Source organism: Neomonachus schauinslandi, chromosome 13 (genome assembly GCF_002201575.2).
Source record: "Neomonachus schauinslandi chromosome 13, ASM220157v2, whole genome shotgun sequence".
Taxonomy (NCBI): domain Eukaryota; kingdom Metazoa; phylum Chordata; class Mammalia; order Carnivora; family Phocidae; genus Neomonachus; species Neomonachus schauinslandi.
Window position 1 is genome coordinate 28,650,372 of NC_058415.1, and position 27,080 is coordinate 28,677,451.

At 43.7% G+C, this 27,080-nt stretch overlaps 1 protein-coding gene across 1 annotated transcript in view; it reads left to right on the forward strand.

Moving 5' to 3' along the window:
- AOPEP (aminopeptidase O (putative)) overlaps nt 1–27,080 on the forward strand; it is a 309,081-nt gene that overhangs the window by 231,745 nt on the left and 50,256 nt on the right. The window contains exons 11-12 of the mRNA XM_021677941.1: nt 198–260; nt 673–747. Of these exons, the coding sequence (XP_021533616.1) occupies nt 198–260; nt 673–747 (138 nt within the window). The remainder of the gene's footprint in view (nt 1–197; nt 261–672; nt 748–27,080) is intronic.

Below are 27,080 nucleotides of genomic sequence, written 5' to 3' on the forward strand. Positions count from 1 at the left end.
TTAGGTGTTGCGGGCCCAGCGTGCCCGCTGCTCGCCGGCGGGGCGGCGGGCGCTGGGCGCGGGCGGCGGAGCCCTCGCTCCCACCCTCACCTTCCGCGGGCGAGGTAGTGGGTCAGCGCGCCGAGTTGGTGGGGCGCGGGGGAGGGAGGCTGGGGCGGCTCCCGGGGTAAACTTGACTCTTTCCCCTTCCCCCGCAGCCGCTGCAGAGGGAGCGCCAGGCCGGGGCGGAGTGCGGGCTCGCGCGGCAAGTGAGCGCCGAGGTGAGTGCGGGAGGCGCGCTCCCCGCGCTCCCCTCCCTCCCTCCCTGGGGGCGGTGGGTCTGGCGCTGCGTCCTCACCGCGGACTCCCCGCGGCGCCGACGCGCGACAGCGGTGGGTAAGATGGCCCCGTTCGGGGGCTCCGGCGCGCACCGGCGCGCGGGTGGCCGACCGGGCCGGTGACCGGAGGGCCGGGCCCGGGCGAAGGTCACGGCCTCGGCGCGCCGCACACCCGCGCGTCTCTTGAGCCCCCGGCGCTGAGGCCGCCCGGCGAGCCCGGAAGGTGCCTGTGGCTTCCCCAGGTGAAGCCCTGGAAGGCAGCGTCGCGAGGCCGTCGATCGTTTCTTTCTCACGCAGAGGGATGGCCCTCGCGACCCGTCGTCGTGTTTAAATCGCTCTGGTTTTTGAACTCCAGGTCGAGAAATGGATTCGAGTGAACCGGAGACCCCGAAAACGGAAACGAAGGGAGGCTGAAGAAGTGTTTGAAAAGGTAGGGTCCCCGAAAGAGCACTGGGTGGAGTTCTTGAGAAATCTCCCCCTACGCCCCTGAGGACTTGGTCATAACAGTAGAGTAGTAGTTTTTAAGTTTTAATTAAATGTACAGTGAGCCGTAAAATAACGTGGATGGTTATACAGAAATATTGGTTGATAATCTCTGATAGCTATAGACATACTATATTCTCAGGAAGTAAGAGAATGACTCGCGATGGAGATATGTTTCGTGCTCATTAACTAGAGCAATAGGACATAAGCGGGTTCCATTATTATATTAGATCTGTTAATAGTAGTTATGCAGTTGTTAAGGTACCTCTAAAAAGGGGGGGTGTTCTGAATAAATTGCCCACAATATCAGGTTTCTCTGGTTGTGATAGATACAGTAGCACACTCACTCGTTTAGCCTTTAGAGTTTAAATTAGAGCAATCTTAAAAATGGTGGGAGATGAAAGAAGTGATTTCTTTTGAAACACTAGGAGGGATTTTATTTACTATAAAGCAAATGAGAAATTTGTTTTTTTAAATTTAGAATTTCAGTATGTTACTTTGCAGAAGTTTGGACTACCTATTTTCTCCTGAAATTGTGTTAAAACTTGATTTGTGATTGTAATAAATAATTATGAAATAATTGTGAAATAAGGTAAGTAGTATGTTGTTTTCTGAATAATGTTTTACCAGCGTTACAGCAGATACGATTTTTGTTGCGTTTACTTAATTACTGTACTGTTTTTTGATCTTGATAGCACCAAGGGATTAAAATAGATGTATGTTGTTTTTCTGCTGCTAGAATGTATGATGAATCACTCCTGATTCTGAAGCCAAATTCTTGCTGATAGCATTGCTGCCAACTTCTCTGATGTGTTGCCTTAGTATGGGCATTGCAGCGTCCGAGAATGTGCACAGAGCACATCATAATGAAGGTGATTCCAAAGTTTCAGAGTGCATGTAAGGATACCAAGGACAGCTTCTAAGAGAATTGGGAAAAGAACTGGCCTAGGATCCTGGTCATTTGTAGGGAGACAGTCCATGAAGAGTGGTACTCCAGCCCTTACCTTTTTAAACAGAGTCATATCTGTCACTTAAGTTAAACAGTAATAGGAAAAGGTTTCATTTTGAATAGATTTGAGTTTTCTGACCATACCTCGGCATGCTGTGGTAGGTTGTGTTTGTTTAACTTTCATGCTCCAGGTGCTTTAAAAAATGTCCGTGAGGTGATGAATGAGATCATAAAATGTCCAAAGAAGGAAAAAGTTTTATGCCTTAACATTTCAAAAAAATATTTTCTGGCTATTATTTTTTTAAACCAAAAAGGTGATTACCCAAATGCACAGTATGTCACGCATGAATGAAGGGAAGCCCTTACCTTTGTGGATTATTAGGTACCATCACCCCCAAAATCTGAACTTGAAGTAACCACATGTGTGACACCCATGATCTGACCACTGCCTTCTGAGAATGAGAAGGAGGGAACTGAGGATTTCACCTCCCAAGAAAATGGGGTTCTTTGCTAAGCCTTTCTCCTCGATAGAGGCTGTGTATTAGAGCTTATGAGCAGGGCGCACGTTTGACTTTTCTTCTTAGAAAACGTGGGCAGCAGTTTTAAAGAGGATACAGAAATAAAGTAGGTTGGGATCAACAAGCTGAACTTCCTTTCAAGGAGTGAAGCTTAAAGCTGACTAGCTTTGAGGGGGAGGTGGAGAGGGCCAGAAGATGGGAAATTTCAGAATTGGATCAGAGAATATTAATTATCAGTGTGTCTAGTCTTTCTTCCTGGCTCTGCATGGCAGCCAAGCCCTTTGCCCACTGTTTTGCCTCTTTTGCACCCAGGAAAGGGTTTGGAGCTCGCTGAGGCAAAGCAGGCGATATTTTCAAGGGCAGGGTGAAAGGGAGTGTAATCAGTGACCAAGGGCATTAGAACGAGTTCTGAAAGGCTCAGAAGCCACCCTGCAGCGGGTAGCCAAGGTGCCGTACCCCGATTGCCCGAGTGTCTATTCCGAAATACAGAGCGAATTCTGTGTGGTAATGAGTATTTAAACCAAGGTCATGTGTTAAATTTTTGCTACGATTTGAACCTGTTATTAGTAGGAATCTCAGTAGTTAACTCGCTGTTGAGTTTCATAAATGTTCTTAAATGTCTACCATGCCACAAGTAGAAGCAAATGAACCTAATTTCTCCTTTTTAACGCATCCACTATCTTTTTTTTTTACAACATTGAAATAAAACTATGGTATTTTCAGCTTTTATTCATTTTCTGTTACTGTTAACATGAGAAAATGAGTTTTAGTCATTTTTGGTAGGCATAATTTTAAGTCTGCCCATTGCCTTTATTTGCCTACTTTGTTTTCTTTGCCCCACTTCTCCCGCACGCTGCCCTTCCTCCATCCCCCCAGTCTCTGTTTACATCTTTCAGGCTCACGCAGGATTCAGCCCAGATGACTGAACTTGGTTAACTAGTCTGTGTTTAACTGTGGGAGGGTCGGAACATTTTTTCTCCAGTATTTACTGACTTGTGGAAAGCAGAGTCATCTGACCTGCCTGAGGAAGGAAAACAGAGCAGCGGTGCAAGGCCAGAGTCTGGAAGCGGGCAACTGGTGAGGAATTATAGGTAGTGAATGTGATCTTACAGGAGATATTTATTTTCCCCCTTAAAGAAAATCTCGAAGGTGCTAAGTGGTCAGCACAGCCTGATCTATGGGTTGAGTTTTTCAGTGAACTCAGAAGGGGAAGCAAAACAAACTTACCCCGTTCTCAGCTGTGGGTTAAAATAACGAATAATGAAATAAAGTAAACTGGGGTGAGTGAGAGGTACCACCCGGAGAAGTGATTTAAAATGTTCTCCTGGCCTTTTCCTGGCTCTTCTGCTTACTGTTCGAGTGTCTCTCCACCCCCCGCCCCACCAGGTGGCTGTGTGGTGTTACAGGTTTTCAGCTCTCCTCTTCCTGAAGCTACTACATCGGTCTGCCTGACGCATCTTTTGTCTTTCCTGACATTTACTTTCATTTTATTTTTCTCTTCACATCTTCGCCCCCCTTCCACTGGTGCAACTCAATTCTTTCCTACTGGTTTTTCTTTCCTTCATTTCAAATGACAAAACTCACCTCTCTTTTGCCTCTGGTCCTCAGGTGTTTTCTCCTTCATTCTGATAGTCTTTCTTCTTCAGTTATTTCACATTCCTTTCCTTTAGTTTGAATAACTTGTGCAACAGAAAGGGAAGGAGAACATGAACAACCACACAAACAGCCGGGGGGAATGGATCGGCCTGCTCTTTGAGGGCTGCTGAGACAGAGGTGGTGGCCGACTGTGTGGTGTCTGTTTTTAAAAATAATGTTAATAGATGTTGCTGAATGGCTGTTGGTTTTGGAAGAGGAACGTAATTTTTTTTCTGCTTTTATCTCTAACCGATTCAAAGATAAATGCAAATTACCCATCACATTCACAGATGAAGGGATAATATACTTTTATAAATATACATGAAATACAAAGTTTTTAAATAGTTTTTTTTAAGGGTCAGTAATACTATAGTATAGAACAATAAATGGCATATAGAGGAAAATATATGAATGAGGTAGGATTCCTTTAGAAGAAGAAAATGCCAGTTTTCAGATTCAAAAGGGGCACCTGAAATCCTATTTTATGCATATGTGATAATGTACAGAGAATAAATTTTAAGATACTCACTTCTGGTCATCATCAAGTATATATGATGATGTCACAAGCATGCATTGGCAAACTTTCAAAACACTGAAAATTCAGTAATACTGAGGTTGGCTATTATTATTAACAATCCATCCTTTACGTGTGTTAGTTTCCAAGCCTGTGGTCTTGGCGAGGGGGAGTGTGTCGGCCCGTGTTATGATTAGTCATAAGCAACACTAGGTACAAATGGTTTCTAACAAAAGCACCCTTTAAGGTAACCTAATTGTTCTTTTCTCCTGGAACCTGAAAAACAATATTCTGTAGCATGAAATTGTTAAAAATTTTATGAAGTTTTCCTTGAACTACGGAGCGAAACATACAAAGATCTAGAAAGATGGTTGTGAAATGTGGACTTTATATTGTATTTAATGGCCATTTTAGTTGGAGCCAAATGATAAATTCTGTTTTCTAAGTCTTTGAGAAAACAAACATGGGCACTATTTTCTTTGTGATAATATGCTTCTTAGATTCTGGAGCATTTTTTCTCACTTTTATTTCATTTGCTCTTTCCATTCGTTTGATTCTGAATTGCAGTGATAATCTTGGTATGAATAATAATGTACACATTTAAAAAATTGTGTATAAAACCCAATTTGGTTTATGAATTTTGCCCCATTTATTGTTCCTTTTAAAATTTTTATATGTTCTAAGAAAATGCTTTTATTACAATTCTAATATTGAAATATTCAACATGTTAAAGGTAGGTACAAATTTTAAACTATTTAACAAAGTGCTTTACTGCTGTTTGTCTTTTGTGACAGAGGTCTGTTTTATATTAAGTTTATGATTTCTGGAAAACTATTTAAGAGTAATAAAAATTATCTGGCTCTTAGTTGGACCTGTAACAGCAGACGGTGACGGTGTTAGGCTTGACTCTGGAGCGGTAAGGATACAAAGCTTGGCAAAATGGCACAAGATGAATTTAGAGAGGGCTGAACCAAGGGTCCCTTCACTTGATAGGAACTACGCCACATTCAGCAAAATGGTAGGCTTCAGGCAGCCGCGCTTACACAACTGAGGCAGCATTGGTGTTGAGTGGTTTCCCAGGCATTGGTGCCCTTGCTTCTTTTCGAAAATGCTCTTGCCCTGTGAGAATTCATAACTAGTCTACATTTATATAGCTGTAATCTCTTACAATAGCTTCATTGATACTTGATCTCCATAGAAAAGCTTTATGGGTTCTAATGAGTCACTGCTCTTGAGGCACCAGCCGCCCTCCCTGTCTGTGAGTGGCTTTGTGTCCTGTGTTGTACTGATTGTGCCTTTGGATGACAACTTACTTGAGTGATGGGGAGAGGCAGCGTAATTTATTAAAAGTAATTACAAAGAAACCAAACAAAAAGAGTAATTACAGCGCTGTTAATATGCAATTCGTTATTTTATTGCTGCAATATTTAGAACTGGGTCTTACTTGTGGGTCACCCTTTTTTCCTTGTAAATCTCTAGCAAATACATAATTTATTAAATTCTCTGTACCCAGGTCTCAAGTTAGATCCGGTTTCACAAGATCTTGGCTTTTTCTGCCCCCCTCCCTTTTTTTTAAAGCTGGACCAAGGAAGAATTGCTGATAAAATGTATTTTTGGTAGCCTCAGGAAGGAAGTCTGATCCGTATGATTTTATACCATTAAATTTTCATCTGTTCTGTAGATTTATTTTTTTAAGAATCCGCAGCTGATAAAAAATATTCTGAGAATTCTGAGTGAACTGAAACCCCTTCCATTTTTGACTAGCACAACAGAGAAAATTAAAGTATAGTCATCCACTTACCCTCACGCACTTATTCACGTATTTTAAAAAGAATCTGTGAATGGAACTATTAATATAATAATAGCTGACACTTGTCATGTGTCACGCCCTGTTCTGAGTGCTTTGCATGTATCCGCTCATGTAAATGCACCATTAAGGTAGTACTGCAGACCAGCAGGATGCTGTGAGGGTGTCGTAGACTGGGGCGAATGCTCTGAAAGGAGGTGAAGTCCAAACAAATCAAATAATTGCTGCAGAAAAGAATGCTTCAGGCAAGACTTAAAGAATTTTTTTTTTAACCCAAGCCATTGACAGCCTTAGACCACCAGCATAAAGCATACATTTCTAAATGAGGAAAATCCCAACCAGCGAGTATTTTGAAAACACTTGAAAGTGTGCAGATAATTACACTGTTGTTGATTTTAGCAGATTCGATGCCAGCAGGCATCAGCTCTTCTATGCCATGAAAGATGAAAGCCATTTTAATATAAACCATGAGTTTTGGCTGGAAAGGGGAGGCGGGCAGAGAACAATTTCATGACTTTTTAGTTACTTTTATAGGAAGCATTAGTTACGTTCCTGTGATAGAATGCTTTACTTGGCAATTATTCTCATCTGAGGCATTTTAATGACTGCTGCTTTGTGCCTGGTATCATCTGGCACTAATAAGATGCGTTATCGTAGTAGCACCTACCAGTGTCAGCGTAGTTTAGGGCCTGTTACGGTTTCCATTCATCTTCTCTTTTAGGAGGCAGACACTATACCTTTAAGTATAGCCAACCTGTATTTCATTTGTATTTCTGGGTTTCTGCACACAGCAGAAATGACACTCAAGCCTCGTATCTCCAGCACTTAGGAGGGCCTGCCTGATCACACGCAGCCTCGAAAAATATTTGTCGAATGAATTAGATCAATGAATCCCGCTCATGGCACTTAGACCTTATTAAGTCATACCTGGCTGTTACGTTTTTAAGAAATTGTAATGTCCCAGTTTTTATTTAATTATTTTGTTCTTTAATGACAGCAGTTTTCATGAAAGCACATTTGGTACAGCTTTCCTGGTTGTTGTGGGTCATCTTGTTCATCCATTCTACACAGAGAGCTCAGAGCCAGGAAGGCCTGACCCTGGTCCCAACTCTGCCACCAAATTGTGTGCTCCTTGAGTTTGTCACTTGACTTTTGCTTTCATCTGAAAATCCTTTCATTTAATAGGCCAGTTAAGCCAGTGTATATTAGTTATAAAATTAATGAGTATGTTTAGCCTTGATTCTTTCATATAGTTTTATGATATATTTTTTTCTTTTGTCCTTTTTTCATATTTAGAAGGCTTGGATTTTTGTTCTGATGGTTACTTTGACGTAATAATACATTTTGGTCTCTCTTCACTTTTCCCCCCCCTCTTGTCTATTGATTTCCTGCTGTGAGCAGTAGTGAAATTAGATATTAAGCTTTTCTTGCCCCTCCTCACTTTATTTGCTATCATATGACATGAAATACTGTCTTTTTGCTTCCAGATAAATACTTTTAACATGGTCAACAAGCTGATGGTATCGTTTATATAGTCTTCCCATTTCCTCCCTTTCTTTGATGGTTGTATTAGATTTATGATGTCAGAGCATGTAGATATTATATATTTAATACCATATGCTTTATAAAATCACATAACTTTAATTCTGCAAGTAAATCTGTAATGTTCATCAGCCGCCCTCATACAACTGATCTTCGGGGATTTTGGTTTTTTGAAGCTAGTTCTAGAGTGGATTTCTCTGGAAGAGCGTGGGGCAACTATATTTATTGAGTTCTTGTTATTTGAGTTTTGCAAGTTTGTGCTCTTTCTATGTGAAGGTCAGTTCAACTAGATATAAAATTCTTGATTCACATTTTTATTTTGAGTATGTTACTACGTTGTCTTGGTGTTGGTCTCATTTCTTTCCCTCAGAGTGACCTGGTCTTTTCTCCCAGATTTTTTTCTTTAAATTCCGAAAATGTTACTTGAATATGTCTCATTGTGGGTTACTTTTCCCAGTTGTCAAATGGCTTTTGACCTTTATTTTCCTCATTTGTAAAATGAGAATAATGGTAACCTTTTTTGCTGCTCAAGAGAGTGGATTTGAAGACCAGCTAGGGTACTGTATATAAAGTGCTTTAAATTCATTTTACTTTCTTGTTACTCTTCGAAGTCCTGTGTTGTTAGGAACTCTAAAATTTAGAGTACTTCATTTTATGGCAGTCAGATTTGAGTTGGCTTTATATTTGTGAGAAATCTAAAGTGGATCCTCTGAAGTCTTTTGTCTGCATCTTAGCAGTATATAAACGCTCGCCAATTGCATGTGGTCAACAGGCTCTCTGGCCTAAAACCAGTGGTGCTTTCTGAAAGCCTCTCATGGAGAAAACTCCTTCTCTGTTTTATTCTTCATACACTCTTGCCCGAAATAGGTTAGTTTCCCCACACACAACTGGGTTTACATGATCATGGTTTGTGCACAGTGCAATACACAGGGAAAAAAAATTAAAGGACTCTGTTTTTCAGATAATGAAAGCCGAAAACCCAAGTCAGTTCTAATCAGCCAGCATGTTTTCTTGGATTTGTTGTACGTAAGACCTGTGTAAGAAGCTGCTGGAAAATACCAGAGAAACAGGAGATGTCATTTCTGGCCATAGGAGATAAAACACACACATCAAAGATCATTTACAAAGCAGCATGTGGATAAGTAAATTCAAACCAGTGTGGCATAAACTAAGGATGTGAGTATATGATGCATTTTACCTGAGGCTACCCTGGACTCGAGTTTCCACGCCTGGGCCTTGTTTGGATAAAGCAACCCTTTACACATGCAGCCTGGAAGTTATGGTGGGAAATTGGGTAACTGAATTAACTGAATCCATTTTAATGCTTTTACCTGATTTGTAAGCACAGATAGGGGTTTGATCGACATACATGTAAATATTGTTAGTGTCTTTATTTGAATATGTGATTTTTAAAAATAAATTCATCCATGTTTTGCAAGTAAGGCTGGAACCTATCATAGAAATTCTGCTTACACTTGCAAATCAGGGTGATTTGAAAACCCAATGCTAGAAATATAATACCACCTGTAATTCCATGTTAACACATTCCTTATTAAATTCTATATTTATTTGAACAATTTATTTACTAACTTCACCACATATCCACAACATACAAAGCCCTGAATAAGGAGTACAGAAATGAATGGAAAACAGTCCCGAACGAGTTTACAGTTGATTGTAAAAAATTGTATAGAGTAGGAAACAATAGAACCCAGCCTCTGTCAGTGGTACAAGTATGTCTACAGAGCAGTTTGGATCTCTGTAAGAAAAGGGGGTCCTCTCTCTGTGGGCTTTTTGCATTCTCCGTGAGGCTTTGCCAGGATGATTCCAGGATGCAAATATTCCAGTTTATTCAACTTTTGTTATTTTGTAGAATTGAGGATACCATCATTTCAGTTCTCAAAATTCTGATTGTCTTCATGAGAAGGTACTGAAACTGGGAAATTAGTATTTCCCTTTGGCTCATGTGCAGTTGGAGGCCTGCAGCGAGTTCAGGCTACTTCTGGACTTGAGGATGTATAACGTTTTCAATCTCTTCCACTCTGTTTTTTCCCTTTTATTTGCATTCTTAAGTTTTGGGGTTTTTCCCTTCGCTGAACATTTGGTTGAGGCAAAATGAGAAATGAGAATGTTTCAGAATTAAAGGTGGTGACTGCAAGTTCTGGAGTCCTTCAGTTTCCTCTTGTGATTTTTGAATGTTGTATTCTGTCATCAAAAAGCATCACACTTGTTTTCAGCACCACAGATTTAGCATGACCTCATTTAAAAAAAAGTTATTAAAAAATAATTATATGCCCCTTTTTCTTTTGATGAGCACAAATGCACTCATCAAGTGGGCCACAAAATGGCATTAAGTGCATATCCAAATCCTTTAACATTTTACATCTCTATAAATCAAGAAATGTTTGTTTTTCAGGGTGTTAAATTCTAAATCATAGGTATGTGAAGGTTCAGACTTCATATATATGAAGCAAGAAAACAAACTGATTTGCAGTAATTAATATCAAGGAAACTGTAAAGTGGGGAGACTATGTAAAGTGGGGAAAGATCTTTTCATAGAAAAGGCAACAGTTGTCATTTTATATGGCCTCATTTATAACTGAAAACCATAGAGTTAATTTTCTGTGGCAATTTTCATTTGGTGTCCAAGAAAAATTCATGATCTCCGTGAGGAGCAGGAGAAGTCAAGGAGAACAACGGGAAGAATCTGGAAGAGATATAGCTCTGCGTTGTGTTCACGCATAGCTTGGTTTCTGAGTTTTTCTCCCTAACTGTCAGCTACAGGAGCTTTACTTTTCAGTGTTGAAGGCACAGCTTTAACAGTGATTGCTCGCAGTAACGGTGAAGGCTGCCGAGTGCTCCCACAGACAGCGGAAGATAGTGGTTCTGGTTCTCTCTTGTAGCAGCTGTACTGAGTTTTAGGTCCCATATCTTTTATATGCCATAAAATGCACCCATAGCCAGTTTCTTGAGTTTTAGGACACACAGTTTGTGCAGCCATCGCCGCAGTCCAGTTTTAGAACATTTCCATCACCAGAAAGTTCCCTTGTGTCCATTTGTGGTCAGTCCCCATCCTGACCCCCTAGCCCCAGGCAACTACTGATATGCTTTCTGTCTTTAGAGTTTTGCCTTTTCTGGAAATTTCCTATAAATGGAATCATACACACTTTAGTCTTTTGGACTTGACTTCTTTTCATTTATCACCCCGTTTTGAGGTTGAGCAGTATTGCACATTTTGGTGTTTGCTCCTTTTTATGACAAGGTGTTATTCCATTGTGTGGATGTGCTACGTTTTGTTTATTCGTTTTCTGGTTGAGAGGTGTTTGGAGTTTTTGCAGGTTTGGCTTACTATGAATAGTGTTTAACTGCCTACATGTGGACATGTTTCTCTTAGGTAGATACCCAGGCCTGGCATGGCTTGGCCATAGGGTAGGGGTGTGTTTAACTTTCCAAGAAACTGCTCAACTGTTTTCCAGAGTGGTTGCAGCATGTTCTACCAGTGGTGCTTACGGTTCCCAGTTACTGTGTCTCCTCATCAGCACTTAGAATTGTCAGACTTCTTTATTTTAGCCATTTTCATGGGAGTGGAACCGTGCTTTCTTCACTTGTGCTTTTATTTCTTGTGAGGATCTGAAAGTATCTGTATACCCGAATGTGCTTTCGTCCTCCATTTTATAGATCAGAAGGCAGTAGAGTAGTCACTGGAAAATCTAAATGTCTCACCCAAGATTCCCAAATGAGTCACTGAGCCTAGAGTCCTCGTGCATCAGTTGGAGATGGAGCAGCCTGTTTTTTGTTCCAGCTCCTGGCTCCCTGTGACTCAGGCTCCTCTTTGTCCTCATAGCCTTGTTGGGTGTGGCTTTCTTTTGATCTTTGTTGAATGAGCCATTCTTACCCTCTCTGGAATTTGGTCTGATGAAATCCCGTTGTTTTCTGTGGAGATGTGCTAGTGTCTTGGGAGAGGTGCTCCTTAGCTGAGGTTCACAGGCCTTGGGTGGCTGTACCAGCACGTGTCATCCTGTCAAAGGGGGTAGACCCTCGCCTCACCGGAGCGCTGGGGGAGTTAGGTGAGGTGACTTACTGAGACAGCTGGCACAGCCTAAATAGTTAATACGTTTTACAGCACCTCGTCCAATGCCTGTGAAAGTCGACTACCTTCTGACGTGGACAGTAAGACCAGTCATTTGGGTTTTTCTTCTCAGCGATCGTGAGACAGGAGAGCGTTCTTAAGTTTATTTACTAATCAAGAAAAAAAATTCAGCCATAGTTTCTTACTGTTCTTTGGTGGGCAGCAAATGTAGCAGTAGTACTTTTACAAGTTTCTCTGTTTCACCTGTTTTCTGGCTTGACTCTAGAAGACTCATCCTGTTTCTCGGAGCTACTGTAGCATTTCGTCAGCCCCTCCCTCCAGTTTGTCCAGACCGGAAGCTCTCAGAGTGCTCTTGTGGCTGTAAGATCTGTAGTGTAGCAAAAGCTCCATTTTAGATCAATCTATAATCATTTCTTGCTGTCAGTATGTCATTGCTTTTGCATCTTGAGGCCAAACTGTTTTGATGCGAAATTCCTTTGAAGGCTGGCGGAGCTTATACAAATGCCCAGCTAATGAAAGGCACTTAATATGGGGCACATCTCGCCCTCCATGCTCACTTTGCAGGGCATGCCTGGTTGAAGGGAAGCTTCCAGTTACCTCTGTTACCTTTCGCTAGACAGGGTTGCAGTGTTTCATTTATTTCAGGACAAAAAGTGACTTTTAGTACAGGTAGTTTGTGAAATAATTATTTTCTCTGAAATGATTCTTGGTCATGTTGAGTTTCTAAATGTTAAAGGGAACCTGGAGAGGGGCCTGGGTGGCTCAGTCGGTTAAGCGTCCCGACTCTTGATTTAGGCTCAGGTCATGATCTCAGGGTTGTGAGATTGAGCCCCATGTCGGGCTCTGCACTGAGCGTGGAGCCTGCTTAGGATTCCCCGCCCCCCCCCCCCGCCCGCCTCCCCGTGCTTGCTCTCTCCCTCCCTCTCAAAAATAAATAAATAATAAAGGGAACATGGCTTTTAGATCTCTGAAAAATCTCCTCTTGGTCTTACGCTGTTGCACAGAACATGGGGACAAGCTAAAAGGTTGAGAACTTCAGAACATCTAACCACCACCACCAAGGCGCTGTCTGAAATAACTGCTGAAGTTCTAAGTCAGGCACCTGGAAGGGGTGTGCTAGTGGCTGTAATGTTAAAGCTGCTTGAGGTCCTAAACACCTGAGTGTGCCGGACCGCAAGAGAGGAAATGAGGGGGGAAATGTCACGTGGAAAGTTGACAAGTCAGGTTTCACTTTAGCACTTTATTTGGGAGGTTGTATGGGACTGAGCTGTTAGACTCAGGGAAGACCTTACAGCTTCTTGAAGGCCAGCCTTTTTCTTACATGTGAGAACATGGAGGCCCCGAGAAGTTTCGGGTCCCAGGCTGGAGTGCTGCCCTGGGACCAGAGCCCAGGTTCCCGCCCCCCCCCTTTTTTTTTTTTTTTTGCTATTTTCAGCTGGGCAGTTTCCCAAAGCAGGGTGTGGAGGCAGAGCAGCCTTGGGTTCCAGGTGAGGAGAAATGGGTCACACTGGTCTTTGTTATGTTGTAGGGCGTGGACACCTGAGGGAGGCCCAGAAAGAAGGTCTGAGAGACTTGGGATGTCCCTACCAGGTCATCCCTTGTCATGTAGAAACACATGCAGAGTGAGGGCCTTTTCCTAGTGGACGGAGGCTTGCTGAGGCAGGGACTGCGTCAGATTTTGAGGGCTCAGTCATTTCCGAGCACAGAGAAAGACTTCATGGTGAGGCAGCTGGGTGTCTGCAAGGATTGATGTGAAATTTTGCTTTTCATGTTAAATTAGTGACTTTTACAAGGCACAGATTATTTGAATTTTTGTGATTCTTATCATAGTCCAAGCAACTGCAACATGAAAATGTTGTGGTAGTTTTTCAATCAAATGTGAGTGTGACCAGATAATTAGTCATTTTATTTTGTATTGCAGCAGGGGTACACCCACAAATGCCTTTTCTTCAGTCTGTGCAGATCTCTTTTATGGTGATGTTATTTATTCTAAAATGCAAGGCTGCTTTCCATGTTTACACATATTCCTACCTTGCTGTATTGCAAATTTAGAGTTACATTTTTCTTCAGTCTCTCTCACTTGGCTCATAGCTTACAGGCCAGATCATACCACCTTCACCCCCAAAAGCAGTATTGATAAACCTAATGCTGAACTTGGATTATGAAAGGTTTAGTTGGCAGGGCAAAGTGAGTAGGAAGATTCTGGTTTCTGCTTGTATTTTATCTGCAACACAGCTGGTAGATACAAAAGGATACTGCCCCCAAATGAGCAGTTGAAAAGGGAATGTAGGTACTGAGCTGCTTCAGACTTGCAGAAGGCGCCCCCCTGCCCCAGCAGAATGAATTTGCTCCTGTGGCAAACTTTGAGTCTTCATTAGAGATTAAGTCACTGACTTGGTCACCAGTAGCATTACCCAACCTTAGAGCACCAGATTATCGTAAGACAAATCTAAATGATGCTGAATGGTCTTCCAACAAAGGATTCCTGTCATACCAGCATGCACGTATAACTTGGGTGGTGTGCGTGCAAACGTACGCACACACATTTACCTGTCCCGTCAGCCTTTGACCTGCAAGCAGGGGAGGTGAGGGGCGAGACCCGCTGTTGTGACCACTGTCTCCCAGCTCAGAGGAAAGCTGCAGGCGCTATTTCCAGAGCTGGCACTGTTTGCCTCTGACTCACGCTTCCAGAGAACTGCCCTGTGCATAATGCAAAGTCATTGTCATCATGAGCCATCGTAGGGAGAGGTTCAGTGGAAAAAGTGAAGGTGGAGCAAACCAGGCTCTGGAACAGGAGGCAAAAGGTACGGTTTTTGGTTTTGCTGAACTTCATAGTCACTTTTTTGAAAACTGCAGTAATCCTGATGGAGTTCGGGATAACAGAAGAGAGGAAATCTGACTTGTTGCTGCAGGACTCCTCTTGTGTTCAGATTCTTGAAACAGGAGGAGGAGAGTAAATAATCCTGTGATTATTGTCGATTTTGAACACATTCATAATTTCTCAGTTTTTAATTTTTTGTGTCAAACCTCTTTTGTGATCATGCAGTGTTACAGAGAAGAGAGGGGGATGTGTTATAAATATATATAAACTTTGGTATTCTAATTACTTGTCTTCAAAATGAACTTTTAATAATCGGGAGGGCAAGGCACATCATTTATATGAGGGTTAAGAATAAAGAAGTTATCTCTGTGCTATTCTTGGTGGGACTTTTTCCTGTGAAAAACTGTTACCAGCATATCTGGAAACACTTCCTCATTTTTTAAAGACCGTTCAATATAGTAAATCTTACTATCAGAAATAATTGAAAATTGGGGCACCTGGCTAGCTCAGTCAGTTAAGTGTCTTGGTTTTGGCTCCGGTCATGATCTCAGGGTCATGATACCGAGCCCCACGTTGGGCTCCACATTCAGCGGGAAGTCTGTTTGGGATTCTCTCTCTCCCTCTGCCCCTCCCACTTATCCCCCCCCCCAATAAATAAATAAATCTGTTTTAAAAAAAAGAATTGAAAAGTAAAATAAAGTAGCCATTGTAACGGTAGCTCAGTAGAAAGAGTTCGTGTGTCAAGAGCATTTATTTCCTAAGCAGTTTTTTTACTGTAGTTTCCTTAGCAAGAAAAGTGTAAATCTGTCGTGGATGGACACTTTTTCTTCTTTTTCCCAGAACATGTGTGGTTTCCATTAGCTTCTTTCTCCACCGAACTGTGGAGATGGCTGCAGATGATGCCTGTGGGTCATCTGTGCTCCTAGAATTGAACTGAAATTGTGCTGTACATTTCCCCCACCACTGTTGTCCTTCACAACCTGGAAATCATAGACAGGTGGATGGAAATCCCATCTTTATCCCTTACTAGTTTTTTACCTTGGACAAACTAGTCTGTGGAAGCCTCAGTTTCCTCATCTGTAAAACAGTTACTGTAAAGCATTTAACAAAGAGCTGCCCCTGGATTGTTGCTCAGTGACAGTAATTAATGTTACTGGGGATGGGCTTCTCCAGTACTGTTGTCAGGGGTTAAAGTCATTCATCATCTGCGGTGTATTAAGAGAACGGAAGGAGCCCTGAGAAGCAATAGGATAGATCAGAAATGTAGCCAGAGAAGGATGGCCATGTTTGGAACATCAGCCCCGCGTCTCCTGCCCAGCTGGAGTGTCCCCAGCATGAAGACCGGGGAGGCAGCCCAGTTACTTCTCTGGCAGGTCTCAGCTACGCCTAGAGGTGCACCTCTCTGCTAAGCTGACCCCGGAATCTGCTCCGTGAGGCCGCTCTGCCCCAGGCAAATACTGCCTGGGGTTCTGTTGGGAGTTTCCACTAGGCTCCTCCAAGAAAGTTTTAGTTGAAGTCCTCAGTAGTAGTTTTATTGATTTGGGTTGAGGTCTTAATTAAAGTCATCAGTCATCTCACTTGGCAAAAGGTCTGGCCAGGCAGAAATACAGTGCTTGCTGGTATCTGAGTACTGTAGAATTCAAGGAAGTTGTCAGAAACAAGTGTTGAGATATCCCTGCCCCCCCCCCCCCCCACAGCTATAGAAGTCTGAGTTTACAATAACTATTATTCTTATGTAGAGCTGGCTCCGAATAGTGAGTTTCCCCAGGCATGGACTTACTAATAGAAACCCACTTAGACCCTGAAGAAATGGGCCCAGTGTTTGTCTCAACTATGAGTAATGTATTATGCATGATTTAAAAAGGCTTCTCAGAATGTCCTTGCTTATGTAAATCAAGAATCAATATTTTTTAGAAAGAAGTTTTTATAGATAAGCCATCACATTATTTGATAATCAGACATCATTTTCAAGTACTTAAAAGGGTCATTGGACAAAACCCAGTGGACTGACTTCGCTCCCTAATTGCTAAGGATTGAGACTCCACATGCCCTCTAAATTATGAACAGGCTTGAATTTTTTATGGGAAAGAAATTATATTTTTATGTAGGATAATTTTCATGTCAAACGGTCTATTAGCCAGCTAGCTCTATCAGATTATACGGGTTGCCACTTTAACTCACCTGATCCCTACTTTTCCTCTGTGAAGTTTATTTTAAATAGAGATAAGAGAATGAGAGAGAAAGTAGGTTTGGAACAAGGGGAATCATGAAAAAACACTGCTGGTCCTTTCCATTCGTCCTTGGCATTCTTGGAATATTCTTACCTCTGTTGAGTTCAGCGACAGACTTGCTCATGGTAAGGGGCATTGTGGGCCCCCCTGGGGAGGAAGTTGCTGGCACATTCTCCCCATTTTCTCCCAGGCAGTGCCATACCTCTCCATGAGTGGTGAGGGCCATTGGAAGGATTTCATAGGCCCGGCGGGGGGGGGGGGGGGGGGGGGGCGGGGCGCCCCTCAGCGGATAGCTGCAACAGTGTGCAGACCTGCATCTGTGTGACCCCGTGTGAGTGCCGGCTGCCCCAGAGATGGTGTGTTTTTACACTCTGGGCCGGGCGGGGGCCGCCATGCCGGCGGAGCTCGTTGGCCAGTTTGTCGGCCAGTGTGTCTCGGAGTGCAGGGAGAATGCTGGGAGGGAGAAGAGTTTTATTGCTTCTGAAAATAGAGGAAATACTCAAGAGTGCTGGGAGAGAGGAGGATAAATATAGCATTTCCGTTTTCCTGCCCATTCTACTGTTTTCCACTGCATTTCATTTTTCATAAGATGGATTTTTATCCTGCTAACTTCAACAGAAAATAAGTGCATACCGTTTCTGTCAGATGGGCCCTCTTATCACTTATTACCTTTTTTTTTTCCTGTTCAGAAACTTTTGTGCAGGGACGTATAAGGTGGTCCTAAGAAGCTTGTCTTCTCGACATGGCGCGTGTGCCACGGCTTCCAGCGGGACCTCCTATGAGTACATGGCAGGGCCAGTCTTGGCTATGGTGGTCAGGAAATTCCAGATACGGACTAGCTTGTCCTTGCTCTTATTTCTTCCACGACCCATGTCCTAGAGGGCCGTTCCGTCAGTGGGCACCGTCAGCCCCCAGCGCTCAGACATGGCCCCGGAGCCTGGTCTTTGTGCCCAGGAACAGTGCCAGATGCCATCCAGTCTGCTGTCCTGCTGGGAAGGGGTCCGTCATTGAGTCTGCAAGGCAGAGCTAGCACACTGGCCGTAAGGCCCTGCCCAGCTGTTTAGTAGGTGCTTGGCCGCAGTTGACTCAGTAGGAGATGGGAGGGGAAAGCAAGATAGGTCGTCTTACGGCATTGTCCACGCTGTGCCTGCTTACCAGACTGAGGTTTCTCACTGTGTAAAATTATTCAGTTGATACCAATTTTAACAAATAAAGCCTAACTTTGAGGTTTGGGAGGTAAGTGGCTTGTGTTAGATTTTCAGCGCATGAACCGAATATAAACATTTCCCTGGTTTCTCATTTCTTGATTGTTCGGAGTGCCCATTAGCATGCTTAGCCTAGTGCCTGGCCTAGGTTTGCCTGTGACAAAGGTCCTATGTTCATAGGGCAGGGGACTCTGCGTTCCCAGGCCCCAGCACTGCCCCCGCCGGCCGTGTGCAGTAATAAGTAAGCTACTCGTGGTTACCGGCTAATAGGGCCGTGACCCGGCTTGAACTCCATAATGAGGAAAGAGCAGATTTATTTGCTCCCCCTGCGTGCCTCCCTCCCCCCATGCTCCTTTATTATCTTTAAGAGGAAATTGAATAGCAAAATTCTGCATTCTCATAATGTTACTGGCCTGATGTCATCTTTTCCAGTCTGGAGTCAAGAAAGAGGGACAACCAAAACACAGATTTAACATTTCGTAGCTGCCCAGGGCTTCAGCTAGAGGCTCTATGTATGTGTGTGTTATGTTTTTAACAGCTTGTGTCAGGTGTAATGGCTAGAGGATAAAATTTAGTGTACAATTTATTGGTTTCTAATAAATTTGCTAAGTTGTGCGGTCATCACCAGAATCCAGTTTTAGAACATTCCTATCATCCCTGAAAGATCCCTGGCACCCATTAGCAGTGACTCCCTGTTGCCCCCCGCCCCGCAGCTGTGGGCAACCTGTAACTTTCTTTCTCTTTCTGTAGATTGGCCTTTTCTGGACGTTTCGTGTCAGTGGAATCGTACAATATGTGGTTTTGTGCATTCCTTCCTTCACTTAGCATACCGTTTTGGGGGTTCATCCATGTTGTAGCATGTATCAGTAATTTGTTCTTTTTTTTTTTCCCGAGTAGTATTCCATTGTATGGATATACCACATTTTGTCTGTTCACCAATTGATAGACATTGTTGTTTCCAGTTTGGGGCTGTTGTGGATGATGCTGCTATAAAGACTCACAAGTTTTTGTGTGGATGTGTGTTTTCAGTTCTTTCGGGTAGGCACCTAGAAGTCTTAACAGTAAACTTATGTGTAACTTACTAAGAAACTACCAGATTGTTTTCCAAAAAACTATACCCTATTAACATTTCCACCAGTGATGCATGAGGGTTCTAGTTTCTTTACACCCTAACCATAGGCTATATTTAAGGAATAACCTTAACCTTTGACTTTTATTTGATACTCTTACACACCAAAGAAAGGTAGAAACTGTTTTAGGGTTTTTTTGCATTTTTTCAAGAATTGTTAATGCATGTTAACCGAAATTGTAGTCCTGGGTACTCTGTCCTCTCTAATCTCTAATTATGTGGGGTTTTTTGTAGACTTGATAAGAAGTATGGAGGCCGTGTGTGATGTTAATTGTTTCAACGTTAAATTAGTTTACTTTGAGAGGGGATTTTATTTTTTGTGCTTTTCTTTTTGTTACTTTCTCTTTTGCTCATGCCAAAGGTTGTAAGTTTATATTTCTAATTATACACATTGTCTTAATATAGAGTAGACACATGTGTATGTAGAACCATGTTTCATGGTGCTTTAAATAATCAAATGGTAAGTTTTCTAGTTTATAGAATTAGGTAGCTTTTAAGGGTTTTTTATTAAAAATGCAGGTAGGGGTATTTGTATGAACCTGGGCTATTTCCAAAGGCCTCACAGAAGTTGTACAAGAAGAATTTATCCCATCATTTGACATGGCAGGGATTACTATGCACCTTTAAGACCAAGTGATAAAAGTTGCTTATTATTTTTGTTTATTCTCGGATTTGCAGGTATGTTTTATTCTGGCAGTGAGCTTATCAAATAAACATTTTTCTAGCCAAGTCCTAGTTAGTCATGACCGAGCCTCCTGGTGAGGTCTGTGGCCGCTCCTTAGGTGCCCCAGGACACCTGCTGCAGGCCTGCTGGTCTTTGAACAATTTGTACTTGTTGAGGGTTGGTTTTAGCAGTGAGTGGGTAAAGATAATGTTCTTTATAATAATGAGGGAGCACCTCACCTCCCAAGAGGAAAGGATGAGGGGTACCCAAGTGCCAAGTGACAGAAATACACAGGAGAGAAACCACGGCAGAGATGTTCTCATACGTTCTGATAGCTGAGGAGACGGCCACAGCTAACTATGGGCTGTGACACGTAGCCTGGCCTCCATTTCTGTTCTGGCACTCTGACGTGGGAGTAGTTTGGTATCAAGGAGCCGTTCTCACGGGGCAGAACCACTCCCATGGGGATGATGTTGTGTCACAGTGATTGGGGGGTGCTCTTGGCCGTTAGCAGGCTGAGTCTGGGAATAGTGTGTCTGCAGTGCGTAGCACTTCCCAGCGTGGTGAGGAATGTGCTGCTTCCTGCAGTCTTTAGGTGCCCGCTGCAGGGTTAGACAGCTGAGAATCCTGGCACCAATATCGGAGCTTAGACCTGACTCTCTAGGCACAGTTTTAATATTTTCTGACTTCTCTAGGAATGTGACTGCCAGGTAAATCTGGGAGGATTGTATTTTGCTGAGTTTTCCCCCAAATGCTTGCCATTTCAGAAAACCATGTCCTCAGTGAGAATGCTTTTGTGTCTGAGTAACTTCCACAGCATGTTTAATTCAGTTTGCATTAATAGCTGTGTGTTTATGGGGATTCTTTAGGCCTCTTACTGCTTCATTATGTCTTCTAGGGTTCACGGGCTTGTAAATACCAAAATCCACATTAATGCATCCGGACCCACTTTCCTTTTAATTCTCCTTTATATTACAGATGGGGCATTCTATTAAGGTCTCCTCATTAGATGTATTACATGTGTTAGGATATCTAAGAATTTCTTTTCAGGGTAGTTTTAAAAGTGAGGCATTATTTCTGACACTGTGAGAGCTGTTGGCTCCACGTTCCAACAGGCTTTCAGTCCATGTTACAGGTATGTGTGGAAGGGAGTGGCAGAGCTAATGGGGGTAGTAGCAGCTCTCAGAGGGTGCATGAGGGGGAGGCAAAGCTTGCAGGGACCTGTGGAGGGCGGGGTGCTGCAGGTCACTGAGCTGTGTTCCTTTGCTGTAAGTTGACTGTCCTGTGGGCTCTGCAGTACTCCCTAGGACTGCTTGCTGCCTTCATCAGCGCAGAACCCTCCCCGTCACTGTGCACCCCATCAGTGGGGCATGGGGGGCATCATGAGGCTAGTCACATATTTCTGAGAAGAGATGTGGTAGGGAGGCCTAGGGCAGAGTGGAGGGTGAAGAACCGAGCTATTGGGCTTCATGCTGACGTTACTGAATTCCTTAGGGATGTTGCCTAGATGCACACATTAAATCATCTTATCAGTCTCAGTTTTCCTGGCCTCTGCTCTTTTGTCTGCGGTGTGTTCCTGACGAAGAGCCATGCCCCTGATCCACCCAGGAGCAGCCCCTCCTAGCCCATGCTTTCTCAGCAGAGCAGTTCCTCGGAGCTCGCACATGTAAGCGTCCTCCCTGTGTGCAGCATTTCCCCCTCCTGGGCCCTCAGACACCTGCCATCCTGTCATGACTCCAGGCCACTTTGGTGCCATGCCAGTCACTCTTCATCCCTGGGTTTGAGAGACGTGGCGTTCTACCAGCTCCTCACGATTTTAGCACTGATTCCAGTTTGCAGATTTTCCAATAGTAATTATTCTCCTTCCATTTGTTGCTGATATTTTGGACATTTCAGTGCTTAAAAGCATCTTCTCCAGCAGCTAATCAGGGACACCAGGAAGAAAAAAGTTAATTCAGCCTTCTCATGGAAGGAAGCTCCTAAGAAAGGTTTACTCAGGGGCAGGGAGTTGGAATTAATTTTAATTCAGTTTCATTTGTAATAACTAAGTCCACTGTTAATGTAACAACTCGGCTTTCTACTAAGCCTTGCCTAGGTCTTTGAGAGTTTCTTGGTCAGATCGGAGTGACACATAGGCTACAGTATGCCCGCCCCATAGGGCTGATTGGGTGGGCTCGCTGGGGATCCTGGTTTATGTTGCTCAGATTGTTGAAACTACACCGAATGCTGAGTTGACTGGTGCAGGGTGCTATGTTCCCAGTTTCTGCATAGAGTAGTTTGTTTTCCTGTGCGGCACTTTTCCTGTATATTTACCTCAGTTCAGCATATTTAGCTCCCTTTCTAGTTTCAAACCAACTTGAGCCAAGAAAATTAACATTTTTTTCTTGTTATAAAAGTGATATACTGTCGGGGCACCTGGGTGGCTCAGTCAGACACAACCGACTCTTGGTTTTGGCTCAGGTCATGATCTCAGGGCCCTGGGATTGAGCCCTGCGTCAGGCTCTGCACTGAGTGCCGAGTCTACTGGAGATTATCTCTCTCTCCCTCTGCTCCTGCACGCACGCTTGAGCGCGTGTGCACGCACGCTGTCTCTCTCTGTGTCTCTCTAAAATAAATACAATCTTTTTTTTTAAAAAAGTGATATACTATTAGAGAAAATTTAGAAAATATAGGGAAGTATAAAGAAGAGAATTAAAGGGGCGCCTGGGTGGCTCAGTCGTTAAGCGTCTGCCTTCGGCTTGGGTCATGGCCCTAGGGTCCTGGGATCGAGCCCCGCATCGGGCTCCCTGCTCGGCGGGAAGCCTGCTTCTCCCTCTCCCACTCCCCCTGCTTGTGTTCCCTCTCTCGCTGTGTCTCTCTCTGTCAAATAAATAAAATCTTTAAAAAAAAAAGAGAAAATTAAAGACTGCCTGTAATCCAGTCATCCGGAGAGCTGTAGACTCTTACTATTCCGGTGTTTGTCTTTTAAGTCTCTTAGTGAAAAAAATTATTGAAAAAGAATGGGAGTATGTTTTGTATTTGTGACTTCAAAGGTGGTTCATTCAGGCTACTTTTTATTTTTTCTAATTAACTGAATTCACTGATTTTGAAATTTGGCCTTTTGGAAAGATCTGTTTTATACCTTTCATGAAAACATACTTGATGGACAGTGAGTACTGGAATCCTGGCTTTCCCAGGGACTTGTGTACCTTAACTAAATCCATGTGGAAACGATCTTGTGTGTACCAGAGTAAACTTTTATAAATGTAGACTGTGATTTGATGTCACAATCTCACAAATGGATGATGGCAGGAGTGAGCTCAGGGCTGGGGGATGACTTTTTTTACCTTTGACTTTCTGGGTGTGACCATTGGTGTAAAAAGTGGCAACAGCCATGCTGTGTTTCCTCTTCTCTCTCAGCGTGAATCAAAGGGACATCCATTTCAGGATCTGAGGGTGTGCTACCAGCTCACCTCGTGACTTGTGGGTTGAGCTTGCAGTCAGAATATGTGAATTATGGAAGATGAGCCTCTGTTCAGCAATTAACTGGGGCTATTTCTGTTCTACTTCAAGAGTTACGCTGAAATTGATACTCCCAACTTGTTTCTAAGGAATATGCAGTTACACAGCCGGCCTGTCTTTTCTGGCTTTTATTAAAATGCAAATAGTCTTCAGAGTAGTGTAATTGAGTCCTGAAAGGGGTTATAACTGATGCCTGGCCTCTTCTTTGGTTTTTTTGCTTTTTTGTGCGGCCGGGCTGGCTTTCCTGGCTATCTTGCTGTCTACATGGGGGAAAACCCCTCCCAGAGAGGCTTCGTCCAAGCTAGTGGAAAGTCTGGCACTTGGAGTGCTCAGTTCATCCCTGGGGTGTGCAGGCACACACACGCACATGCACACACACGCACGCATGCACCTGCCATGAGCCTGGTAACGCTACCACACAAAGTGAATGTCGTATACAGATTTATGCAGGTGAATAGCGTGAATTGTTTTGGCAATTAATAGATTTCTCTGCATTTACCAGTATTGACTTAAATGAAATGGAGTCAGTGCATCTGTCTCCTTTGGCTCTTCATGCCTCTGCTCTTTTTAGTTTAAACAGAATCATGAATCATAGGTAGGCTCTCTCTTGTCACAAACATCCAATAGCAGGACCCACTCTGGTTAGGCATGCTGTACACGTCCCCAAAGTGCCAGAACATGATGTCATGTGGGTCCTCGTTTTCATGTGAGAAGAAAGTAAGTCCCTCAGAAATTCTTTATAGCAGCTGATACCTGACTGAGACCTCGCCTTCCATCAAAGGCCAGGAGCACAGCTCATGGCCCGTGCGCTGACATCAGGCAGCTGGTGGAGCATGAGGTCAGAACTGCACGCTTGGCAAGACAAAAGGGGGCCATTGGATTTCCCTCCCATGAGGAATCAAAGAATTGCTGAAGCTTCCCTGTGCATCTTGAATCCTCTTCCCAGCCTGGCTCCCAGAGGGTGGGAGAATTAAAACATGAGCATCCTAAACTGTTACTGGATCACATCATTTAGGGTCATTTTTGGATGTATCTCAATTCTGACAAGCGGACGCTATGTGCTCCTCCGTCTTTCAACTTGTCCCAGATATTTGGAGGACTATCCTGTTTGTGGACCTTGTGCCACACCGAGGGGCTTTGATACTCCACAGCCCCCACCCTTTCTTTTGGTTACATGTGTTTCTGCTAAAGACATCTTTTTCCAGTGCTTACAGGGGGCATGAATAAGTTGCTCAGTCCCCTGTAGTTTTTGTACTTTGTGGTTTCTCTCATCCTGTGGTGTTAACCATAACATGGAAAGGAACCTGATCAGAAGGCACATGTCCAAGGTTATCAGACTAATGTGTGGTGGCCCAGAAACCCTCTGGTGTGATGGTGAGTGGGCCTGAAAACACCCTTTATCTTGTATGTCTGAGAAAGCCCCGTTGGTCCTGACCAGCTGGGGCCAGCTGCTTCTGGTGGTGTGCCTTTCCTTTTTGGGTCACCTTTTGGTGCTGTAGGTGCACGTGCTGGCCCTTCTGGGGCCCTGGGGTTGGTCAGGCATGCCCCAGGTGCAGGGGGAGGGGCAGAGGGGCCCGACACGGGGCTCGATCTCATGATCCCCAAATCATGACCTGACGTCTAATTGACTGAGCCACCTAGGCTCCCCTAAAAACAGTCATCCTAAAATGAACTCGGGTTGGGTGTTCTAGCACTTGGCACAGTATCAGGCAAATCCTTATCCCCATTACACACACGCATGTCCCTGGTTGGTAAAGAACTCTGGGCATGTTTCAGGGCAGCACAACCTATAAATCAGTGATAAGGCTATTTTCTCATAGAATAAAGGCTATTTCACCGTAGCCCAGAAGTGGGGACAACTATAGATCACCCTGCCCTGACTTTATGCAGTCATGTATTTACCAGTTTGTTTCGGGGAACGTGTATGTATTCCTCAGTAATGCCTACTGTGTACAAGTTACGGATCCCAGTCCCCGGTGCAGCTGAAAGGGGCCGCCACGGGATCTTGTGCTTCTGAGAGACCCACAGAGCAGAGTGGATGCTGGCGGGACACCGGCTCTTCTGACTAGTCCCACTGGACACCCAAGTAAGGGTGAACATCGCTGTCTTTAGAAGGGCAGAGAAAAACATCTCCAGAGTTCACCTGGTGGCTTCTGTGTCAACAGAAATACCTTTGAATGGCAGAACTTAAATGAAAACATACCCAAGAGGCATGTTTTAAAAACAGTGCTATAGAACTTGCTTATTTCCCTGGAGGCAAAAACCCGCTCTGGTCCAGAAGGGACGGGCCTTCCGCTGAGCCACAAGGCCCCACAGACAGTAGGGGCCTCGTGTTCTAAAGACAGCGATGTTCACTCTTATTTGGGTGTCCAGTGGGACTAGTCAGAAGAGCCGGTGTCCCGCCAGCATCCACTCTGCTCTGTGGGTCTCTCAGAAGCACAAGATCCCGTGGCGGCACCTTTCAGCTGCACCGGGGACTGGGATCTGTAACTTGTACACAGTAGGCATAACTGAGGAATACATACACGTTCCCCGAAACAAACTGGTAAATACATGACTGCATAAAGTCAGGGCAGGGTGATCTATAGTTGTCCCCACTTCTGGGCTACGGTGAAATAGCCTTTATTCTATGAGAAAATAGCCTTATCACTGATTTATAGGTTGTGCTGCCCTGAAACATGCCCAGAGTTCTTTACCAACCAGGGACATGCGTGTGTGTAATGGGGATAAGGATTTGCCTGATACTGTGCCAAGTGCTAGAACACCCAACCCGAGTTCATTTTAGGATGACTGTTTTTAGGGGAGCCTAGGTGGCTCAGTCAATTAGACGTCAGGTCATGATTTGGGGATCATGAGATCGAGCCTCGTGTCGGGCCCCTCTGCCCCTCCCCCTGCTCTTGCACATGCTCTTTCTCTCTCCCAAATAAATAAATAAATAAATAAATAAATAAATAAATAAGATCTTTAGAATGGCTGTTTTTAGAATACCAGTGTAACTTTTGAAGAGATTTCAGTTAGAAACAGTGGAGTGGGAGCACACCTTACATGGTTGGAGGGAAGGTGCCTGCAACTTCAGTCAGCAGACACAGCTAAGAATAGCCCCACTGCTGTGTGCTGTTAATCTCTGAGGCCGTTCTCTACCCCGGGGTCATGGAGGCCAGAGGTTAGCACATTCGAGGTGTCACCCTCATGCGTCCTCATTTCACCTCTTCTTTTGATACCTTTGTTCCTCTTGCTGGTGCTGGTCTCCCCCCCAACCTGTTGAATCAAGTGCCTCATGCCTCCAAGTGCCCAGCACGTCTCTTCGTTCTCATCTCTTATCCACCCCCCTCACCCCACATGGTGACACCTACCCTCCTGCAGAATCTACTTGTCCAATTTCCCTCTCCTTCCACTCAGTCATGTTCCTCCACCCAGCCTTTCTATCGTAGGTGACGTGTTAAACTAGTAGAATTGATGGGCTTACGTGTGTGTGGTCGTCTCTCCATTGGTCAGCGATTCTTCATGTTAAGAGAGGCTTACTGAAGGTACAGAGTCCATAACTCAAAGTTTCCCCGTCTTTGAAAATGAAATACTAGGTTAATTATATGACACTCTAATTAATAATACAGTAAGTCTACTTAATAAGCCTCTCCCCAAAAAGATCACGTTGGAAATATTTGACATTTAGAAAT